Raw genomic sequence first — 10631 nt, 5'->3', positions numbered from 1 at the left:
CGACAGAAAAAGGAACAACTTTGTACCTTTTTTTCTGACAGTGCATGTTGGGTTTTTTGACGCAATGAAAATATTTATTGTTTTTCTATCGATGAATATTAGTAGTTGAAGGCAAATATAAAGTATTAAAGCATACAGGTCTTCAACGTCTCGGGGTACCTCTTAAGTAAGTCTTAATGTATTCAAAACCAATGCTAAACAAGAACACTGTTATGTCTTAGTCATGTCTGATAGTGATTTGTAGAGCTAAAATTCACAGATCTTTTGCTAAAAGTGACAAATAAGACTGTAAGCAGTATGCAATTCAGCCTGCCATTTTTAGTATAGTATAATGTTAAACAAGTAAGTATAATGACATTATCTGTGCTGCCACCTAATGGTACAAAATCGATTTGAGAGTCGTCGCACAAATTATGTTTTAGTCGCACAACATCGGTTAATGGAAACGTGATTTCGCAATAGATTTTTATCAAAATTTAGAAAATGATGCTAAAGTTTTGTGCAAATCTTTAATGGAAACCAGGCTCATAACACGCTAAGACCAGTTTAAACATTTTTAAATGCATTTCCAATTATTTCCACACAGTTGATGGCACCCATCAACTTCCATAGCAGGAAAAAATACTTACAGGAAAAAACTTTGACGGCCTCAGTCATCAATTACTTTCATTACATAAATAAAATATGCTTTTGGCATATTCTTCAAAAACTCACCTTTTGTGGTCCACAGATGAATCACACACGTGCAAAAAAACCTGAGGATGAGCAAATGATAACAGAAATGTTCTCTTTGTCTATTTGTTTTGATATTTATTTAAGATATTTCTATCAAATCAATAGAAAAACTATTATTTAAACATGGCTATATAACATTAAACTGGGCAGCAACCCATGCATAGCGGCACAGATAGCCTTCTTCAATAAAGGCTTTTTATAATATTTTTTGAAATACGAAGAGTGCCTTGTATTTCCTTTTTTTTACGTTTTGAATACCCTTTTTACCAAAGAGCACTTTCAATTTTTTCTAAATAATTTCTTCTGCTATTTCTGAGCACTTTGGATTTTTCCTGATTTCGCAATCAAAAAAGGAATTGACTTTTTTGTTCTTTAGATACAAAGACCTCATTGACACTCAGTTTTAAACAGTACACAATAATGTGTCAAAGTTCATCTTTTTCTTCTCCAAAAGAGCAGATGACCCCCGTGCCCTTCAACCCACAGTAACCTTTAGGCACCTTGTGCAGGTACTGCTGATGATAGTCCTCAGCATAGTAAAAATCGGTGTGCTCCCGGATCTCTGTGGTAATGTCACCCAGGCCTTTCTTAGTCAGGGCCTAGAAAAGCAAGAAAAAATTTAAATGATGGCAAATTTTGACAGAATCCAAACTCTGTCTAGGGAGAAGCAATATTATTTTAAAGTTAAAGCCAGACAATGTCCAAAACTGCTTTGAAGAGACATGAATGTAGTTCTGTCTCCCTCTAGGGGCCACACCACAAAACTCCAAAAGCAAAAAATATACCGGGTACTACCAGACCAAAGAGACCTCCTTTGAACATCAAAAATGTAAACTTGAGGGAGATATACCATAACAAACAAACAAACAAGGTTTATTTTACCTTTTATGTGCCTCTGTAAATGTAAAATTGTATATTTCAAATGTTTATATTTCAAAGTCTATTTTATATATTGTAAATATTCTCTGAATATATTTAATTTTATTTTATTTGCATTAGTACTTAATTCCACCTTAGATCTTTGGTGTCCCCAGAGTACATATGTGAAGTTTTAGCTCAAAATAACATATAGATAATTTATTATAACATGTTAAAATTGCCACTTTGTAGGTTTGAACAAAAATGTGCCATTTTTAGGTGTATCCTTTTAAATGCAAATGAGCTGATGAAATGCAAACATTGATCGCCATAATGGTGCTTTGTTGAAATTAAACTCAATTGTGCTGTCAATTATTTTCTCTCTCCACCAAATGCAGTGCTGTGGTTGGATAGTGCAGATTAAGGGGCGGTATTTTCCCTTTCTGACATCACAAGGGGAGCCAAATTCCAAATTAAGATATTTTTTCACATGCTTTCAGAGAATGTGAAACAAAGTTACTGGGTTGATCTCTTACACATTTTCTGGATTGATAGATGCACTGGGGACCCAATTATAGCACTTAAACATGAAAAAGGTCAGATTTGCATGATTTTTCCCTTTAATGGTTGCTATTATTGTGTTATTACATGTTTCTTGTTTTATGTATATGCTTTGGCAATGTACACACAATCATGCCAATAAAGTTCCTTTGAATTGAAAATTAATAGGGGGGAGAGAGAGAGAGAGAGAGAGAGAGAGAGAGAGAGAGAGAGAGAGAGAGAGAGAGAGAGAGAGAGAGAGAGAGAGAGAGAGTGAGAATTTCAAATGTATGTAATTTTAGAGTCCGACCACCAGGTGGAGACAGAAGTCTGTGTCATTTACTCTTGTTTTCCCTGAATGACCAAAGAGCTTGCAGAAACAACACCATGCAGCCTTGATATCAATAAAAAGAAAATGTATCATTTCTTGTCCATAAAAAAAATTGTGAATTAAGTTTTATCCGGTGATAACCTCTTTAACATTGTATAATGTTGAAAGCCTATTGTAAAATCTTAACCACTGGGTTTCAGATTCAAGCACAGTTGTTTCTTATGAACTGTCATCTTACACTTGCTAAAGATGACAGAAGACCATTTTATATTTATCCTGGAGTAAAAAGAAAGGACAATTTAATCTAAATTAAAGTATGTGGAAAAGAAAGGTGGTAAAAATGAGAGAAAACTTAAGGATTGGAGCTTAACCCCGGTGCCAATATGAGAAAGACTTTGACCCAGCTGTGATGTCAACAACGAACACTTACTGATCGTAGTATTATGCATTAAAACATTTAGCTGTGTTTCTGCGAAATTGTCCCAAATGTAATGTTAAGCTAGCACAGATAATAGGTTTTGTCAAAATGGCAATGATTTGTAAAGAAATTCGTAAAAAAACAAATCCTAGCAGTTGTTGTCACATAGCAAAAATGCTGCTAAAAATATTTTTTATTGACAGGTGGAATATAAATCTGAACTTCTCATACGAAGACATAATAAAATTATGTTAATAAATTCTGTTAAACAATTTCAACTTGTTTTTAAGTTATGTCAACTCATCACTAGTTAAAAACCTAAAATTGACTTGCATAACCAATTTTATTGCACTTGCATGCATTTTTTTAATAGTGTGTGAATTTCGAATAGTTCGTTTCTGTGTTTGCGAATTTGTATTTAATAACTTTTACATGTCCAAAGCAATTTATATGATTTAAATGAGTAAAACGATGCAATTCATTTTAAATATAGTCTCAAATATCTGTGCCTATCCACGACGGCTTGTGTCTCTGGTAAAGGCAAACATTTCTGTGTACAGTCAAGCAAACACAGCAAGAAAGACAGAGAGCGAAAGAGAGAGAAATTACATAAGTATTTGCATATTTGAATATGTTTCATATGACTGATGACTCAACTAGTGGCACTAAGTGTTCTTGCATCCTCTCTCTCTCTCTCTCTCTCTCTCTCTCTCTCTCTCTCTCACCATTGCCAATGTTATTATTATTCCAACCATTTCCTGTATACTTCAATCATAATTCATTTTATTTTCCCATCAGCTTTAATTCAATTTGTACTTCACTGTGGGTCTCTGGAGGAAACTTAACTTACGTATCAAACACTTTAAACAAATACACACAGAGTTATGCACTAACGCAGTCTCAGTGTACATTTTTACCGCAACTTGTCCTATTTTTACCATTACAGCATAAATAATAGACAGCAAGGTAACTTTGTTTATAATGATAAAGCTGCAAAATAACTTGAATGTAACAAAGATGTCAAGCCCATAAACGCTAAATACTGCTGCTTCAAACAACTTTCACATATAACAGTCCTGCTCCATGTGTAGGTGTATACAACACACACACATATATACACACACACACATTATATGTGATATACAGTATATCCACTTATAAGAGACTTACAAAGCATATAAGAAATAAAGTGTAAAGGGCCAAGGCTGCTTTTTAATGCATCCATGTCTATCTTCACGCACATTTGTCAGGGATTATTTTAAATGTCTGAGCGTGGATGTGCACGTTTGGATACAGTCAGGAATCCATTTTGTCATTCTCGACTGTTCCTGCATTTTGTGAGAGAGCGAAAAGGCAGCAGCGGAGGGTCATGTGACCTGTGAGAGAAGACAGATCAAAGTGTGCGCGTATGATGTACGTGTTTGAAATAACACCCGACGTGACACAGGGCTAAGATTTTGTCATAACAGCGTTTTGAAGACCTGAGGTGATCGTGTGGCGATTTAAACCAGGTGATTTTGCAACCTTTGACCAACTAATACATTATTGCTCAATATCACAATCTGCTAACATGCAGGAAAAATAAAGAAAGGCTGGTTCGAAAATGCATGCTGGATTTTTAAAGTAAGTGTGAAATGTTGTTTGCAATCTATTTCACTTTCGTAGTTTTCAGTGAAATAGGAGAGTCGATGGGAAGTAATTTCGGGCCGGATTATATCCATCGGGAATGGATGCAATTGGGTCAGTGGGTGTTACGTGCCGGAATCGAGCCGGGTGGGTGGAGAGGAGAGGTTGAAAGTCTGAAAAGCAAAGTAATTTCACTTCAACTGGGAGAGGATTATTGTATATTTTACAATTTGAAACACTACACACTGTATTAGTAAAACACTGTACACAACCAGACAAATAACATGCGTTTAAAAGCAAATAAAGTGAATTTTGATTTCACGTCCACTAGAAGCTTAAGAAAAAGCAATGCATAAATGTGACGCTGGACCACAAAATGGCATAAGGGTAAATTTTTTGAAATTGAAATTTATACATCATCTGAAATCTGAAAAAATAAGATTTCCATCAATGTATGGTTTTTAGGATAAGACAAAATTTGCCCGATATACAACTATCTGAGGGGCAAAATATTGAGAAAATGGCATGTAAAGTTGTCCAAATAAAGTCCTTACACATATTACTAATAATAAATACATACAAATATATACAATATAGAATTTATTAATATCTCCATGGATGATGATCTTTTTATGCTAATATTTTTTGGCATGAAAGAAAAATCAATAATTTTGACCCACAATGTAATCAGGGTTCCCACACCTTAGTTACCTTCAAATTCAAGGACCTTTCAAGGACTTTCCAGGTCCAATACCCTCAAATTCAAGGACTAAATGTGGGGACACATTTCAAGTGAGAGCAAGGTTACATTGTGTTACCTTTTAAGATACATTGTTACAGTTTCCTTTCGAGGGAACTCACGCTGTGTCACTGTGGTGACACTTTGGGGACGCTTCCAGGTGTAAGTGCGTCTGAATGTGTATATCAAATTCAACCAATGGTGAGGCTTAACGACAAAGACAGGGTGACGCGGGAGCCAGGAAGTATATCGCTATCTGAAATATTGCAAAAGACGGCGTTACAGGGACGCAGGAAGTATGGCAAGGGAGACGCAGCATCTCGTTCCCTTCTCAGGGAACAACGGTTACATACGTAACCCGAGACGTTTTCATGTGTCAAACAGAACTATGCAAAAAAGCATTTTGGTATGAATCAACATTTGCATACAGAAGATATAAGCATTTAAAGGGAACGTACAATTAAAGTAAATTAAAGAACGTACAATCAAAGTTAACGTAAATACGCCAGATTTAGCACAATGCTTATTTCCATCCGTAGTCCCAGATATACAAATAAAAACAAAAAACAAACACCTGTACAAAAGTACCTGTGCTACTTATGGTTCAGGGTCACAAATGAAATTACATATTAGATAGATCATCTCTCTGTAGTCTTTAATCTGGACCAACACCCCAAAATATACCTAAATACCTAAAAATAAATCGTTATATCTACAGCAAAACACAAGCAAATATAAAACACCTCAACCCTCGAAAATAACTTTGAGAAATTGCGTTACTGCGGTAGAAATGTACTTTCCACCCTCCGTGTCTCTCTTTCACACAAGTCGGCTGAATAAAAACTCTTTGATGTTCTGCAAATTTCTACATTTTATTAGCGCACCCCTCCCTCGCTCAGCTCCAGCAGTTAAATGAGCATCTCCTCTCCATGACCACCATCACTGATGGGAGAGTTTCGAGAGACTCTCGATGGGCGCTAATAATTCATTTCCCATCTGTCTGTGATGTCGGTCTGATTCATCATCTAAAGTTAACCCGGTGAAAGTGTCCTCAAAAAAGCTTCATTTTTCTCACTTTGCACCACTGCTTTTTACTGTAGTACAACAAATGCAAATGCAGACGCATGTGTCCTTCTCAAACTTAAAAAAAAATGACTCTGGGCTAACATGTCTGCTCTCATCACTGTTGCTTATGAAACATCGCCGTTCTTCGAAACCACCTCAGATTTTCTCCGCACTGCTTTTCAACTGCGATGAATCGGGAGAGACAGAGGAAATCTATCAGGAGTAATTGATTAAATTTGTGTCGCATCCAGCTACTGTTCAACTGTCTAGCTACGATATACAAACAACACCAAACAGAACATAGGTCATTTTCTCGAGTGTTTCGAAAATAAAGTTAATATGGATGATTATCGTTAGTAGCCAGCGACTAGTGACAGCGGAGCAACACAATCTCAAGGTTTCAATGGAAGCTTGGTGATTTTCGGCGACACATGCTACCATTGGCGACAAGAAGTGGCCGTGTCCAGCTACGCGACAAAGTTGAAAACAATGAGACTTTATGCAAATGACAAGCAACTTTTGGGAGCTAAAAACAATGAGTGGAGTTCACGGCATCTGTCTTTCGTAATTTACGAGGACGGTTAATCATTTCTTTATAGTTGTTATTAGGAACGCCTCCTAATGGCCTCATTGGAAGTCTAGCGACATGCAACAATGAGGTCGCTTGCGGTGTGCACGCACAGTAGGTTAGGTCGATCCTATTGATATACATTAGGTCAGTCATATTAATTCAATCAATTAATCAATCAAATCAAAATGTATTTATATAGTTTTTTACAACGTTTAGGCCAGAGTTTTCTTTTTTTAAACTATTTTACGCGTACGCGCGGGTCAGTGTACAGTGCGCATGACAAATTCCGTCATCAGAATTGTACTGTACGTGCCCTGGCGGATTTTTGTAACCGCGCATACTTTATATTAAGAAATTTTTTAATAAAGATGCGCTAAACTGGCTACATGATTCCATGTTTGACTCAAGTTTAAATATATAATAATGTAAAGATTTAAAAATACTTTTATTTCTATTGTCCGTGTTATTAGTAATGAATAATGCTTTTATTACTTTTTATACGTTTTAGTGAAACTGGTGAGTAATTCGAATACAATATTGACAATTTAGTAACTCAAAACTAGGTTGTCTTTCTCTTTTACCCAGAGTAATGGGTTCAAATCACTAAACCTAGTAGAAGCAGTAACAATCATGATAGTTTATTTGGTTAACACAACACTAATAATATTAATAATAATAATAATAATAAAATATGCATTAACATGATTTAAAAAAAATGTGCTGCCAGATTATCCTGCATCAATTAATTTTGCCCAGTTTTAGGACAGAATCCACCTAGAAGGGCGAGCAGTCTGACCAAATCACAAAATCTCATTTTAAGTTAAAATAAGAGTACATTTTAAGTTAAGAAAATTTTTTATTCACTCTTTTTTTATTGAGAAAGATGCTATGGGACCCCTAAAAAGTGTTTGGTGCCAACATCTCTTGTGCATATTACATATTGTATGGCCATCAACAGCACGTCCGTTTTGGTCGCCCAATCTGATTGCGTCTTTTAACCACAGCTGCCACCCACAACCGTGACCTCTCACCCCTGATACTCACAAGGCCAAGGCCAAACGGGCTTGCTCGACCTCCCGACACCACCCCATTAACCTTACCCCAATATCACATCTGAGCCTACAAAACACGACCTATGGCCTGAGGAGCACTGGGTTACCATGGTGATGGATTACCCAAGCATCTGCATCTCACAATATGAAGCTAAGCTACACCACGCTGCTGTAAGCCACCCAAATTTTAAGGCGAACTGTCCAGCCATCAAGACGAGCGGCGTAAATGAGCGTCCATATTTTTCTGACAGGAGTGTGTGGTCATTATTTGAGAATGAAGAACATTTAATGTGAGGAGATGACAGAACTAGGTTCTTAATTACATCTTACATTAGAAAAACAAACATATTCTCCTCTACAGCTCAGTTGGTAGAGCATTGCATTTGCAGTGCAAAGGTAATAGCATCAAACCCAGGGGAAAATGTATAGCTTGTAATGCACTGTAAGTAAAGTATATCTCGAGATACTGCACCTCTTGGTATATTTGCTTGCTCCTCATCACCAGCTCCTGCTGTTCTGGGCTGTATGTGTAGATGGCTGAACGATACTGTGTGCCATGGTCATTTCCCTGTGCCATTCCTAAAACAATAAAAAAACACTTTTAGAAAGATTCTTGGGACCACAGGTATTTTCAAAAAAAATTTAAGAAAAAGACTATAAGAAACTCTGGTTGCAGCGTCGTTGTGTAGCCGGTAAAACTGGAGTTTTGGCCTGTGACGTTGTTGTTTGTGCCAATGCGAGACTGCAATGGTTTCTAAATGGCCAACATGTCTTTACTAGAGCTATAAAACGATTAATCGCAGACAAAATAAAAGTTTGTATTTGCATAATATATGTGTGTGTAATTATTATATATAAATATACACACATTTATGTAAAAATGTAAGAAAATGTTTATATATAGTTTTTTAAAATGTATATAAAATATAAAAATAAATAAATATATATTTAAATGTAATTGATTCTTAAATATATACATGAATGTGTGTGTATTTATATATACATAATAATTACACACAGTACACACATACTTTTATTTTGTAAACAATTAATCGTTTGACAGCACTAGTCTTTAACTTTAGGGATATGTTGCCTTCAGTTGGATTGGCATGCTCTTGACAGCGCTTCATACAGGGGTTTTGCATGTTCGTGTGGACGTGAAAAACTGTTTTAAACAAAGGAGGGAAAAACTTTTTTTAAATACCAATGAATGTGTGGACTAGGCCTTTAGACTCTTTATACATATGCCAACTTTTCAAATGATATTTGTGACCCTATCTGAGAAATCCATCATCCATCTAATGATTTCAATTATTAATTTAAATATCTGACATGACCTTAGTCAATATTAAAGATATCAAGGTTATATTTTCACAAATGATGATTTTATGTAGAAAACCATAAATCACAAAAAATATATGATGGTTTTTCACAGGCAGGGTCACATTTGACCATATATTACCCAGCAATTTTGCCATGAGGTTTAATGTTAAAAAATAATTAAAATAGTTTTGTTTAATATTGCTCTGTCATTTCTCTCAGCAGTACTGAATGTCGGCCATCTTGCCATGAGCTTTCTACAGCACAGTGCCTTCTGTACAGTAGCTCCCTCTTCAAAGGCCAAAGCACTGCGCTCTGATTGGCTGATCCTAAAAAAGTCCCAAAGCGACAGCCAATGACCTTCTCTTTGACCCTGAGGCTGTATGGTTCTTAATTTGACCAAATGCATCATACAAGAAGAAAGCATCATTCTTATGAAATTGAGATGTCTCGAGATGTGCATTTTTTTAAGATTTGGAAGTTAAAAGAACAGGTCACCATTAAATAAACAATCTCTCATAATTTAGTCACCCCCATGCCCATCCCAGATGTATAAAACTTAATTTCTTCAACACAACACAAACAATTTTATAATAAAATGCCATCATGTTATCTTCCGATATGGTACTTAAAGAGTAACTAAACCCCTGGTGAGAGCGTGACTCCACCCACTGGCAATATTTGAAAAATGCAAGAAAAGTGGGCAGATCCCAACGAAGATAGAGGGGACGAACTAAGCTCGTATCAAGTGTGTGGTGAGATCGTAACAAGGGCGTGGTGAGCTTGAACCTGCTTACGTCACGAGTCATTTTTTGGACCCAACATCCAATAGGAAAATTCAACTGCAGTAGCCACCGTTCAACCTGAAGAGGGCAGCAATCAGACGTTTTTACACTATATATTGTAGTATTGAAACACTTTATATCCAAATGTCAAAAAACTTACTAAAATCAATGAACAGCACTAATAAAGCATCATTCTTACAGATCATTTACTAAAAAAAGTTGGTTTAGGGTTTAGTTACTCTTTAAAATGGTATCATTAAAGTAATTCAAATGACTCGGGTGGCTTAATGAATGTTTTCTGAAGTGAAATATGTGACCCTGGACCACAACACCATAAGAGTCCATTTTTGAAATTGAGATTTATACATCATCTGAAAGCTTAATAAATAATCAATCTTTAACAATATTTGGTTGAGATACAACTACTTGAAACCTGGAATCTTGAAATATTGAGACAAGTTGTTCAAATGAAGTCCTTAGCAACACATATTACTAATGATAAATACATTTTTATATATTTACGGGAGGAAATTTACAAAAGATCATGGAACACAATTTTTACTTAATTTACTAATGATTTTTGACATAAAA

The 10631-nt window shown here is 35.7% G+C and overlaps 1 protein-coding gene across 3 annotated transcripts in view; it reads right to left on the bottom strand.

Moving 5' to 3' along the window:
- Window positions 1-577: 577 nt before the first annotated feature.
- The window catches only part of msrab (methionine sulfoxide reductase Ab), a 44607-nt gene continuing 34553 nt past the window's right edge, over window positions 578-10631 (bottom strand). For all 3 annotated transcript variants that reach the window (XM_065288257.2, XM_065288259.2, XM_065288258.2), the window contains exons 5-6: window positions 8408-8514; window positions 578-1334 (exon numbers count right to left, since the gene is read on the bottom strand). In XM_065288257.2, coding sequence (XP_065144329.2) covers window positions 1161-1334; window positions 8408-8514 — 281 coding nt within the window. In that variant the 3' untranslated portion in view covers window positions 578-1160. The remainder of the gene's footprint in view (window positions 1335-8407; window positions 8515-10631) is intronic.

Source organism: Paramisgurnus dabryanus, chromosome 17 (genome assembly GCF_030506205.2).
Source record: "Paramisgurnus dabryanus chromosome 17, PD_genome_1.1, whole genome shotgun sequence".
NCBI classification, from domain to species: Eukaryota; Metazoa; Chordata; class Actinopteri; order Cypriniformes; family Cobitidae; genus Paramisgurnus; species Paramisgurnus dabryanus.
The sequence above is the reverse complement of the archived record's forward strand: the minus strand, read 5'-3'. Positions and strand labels throughout refer to the sequence as shown.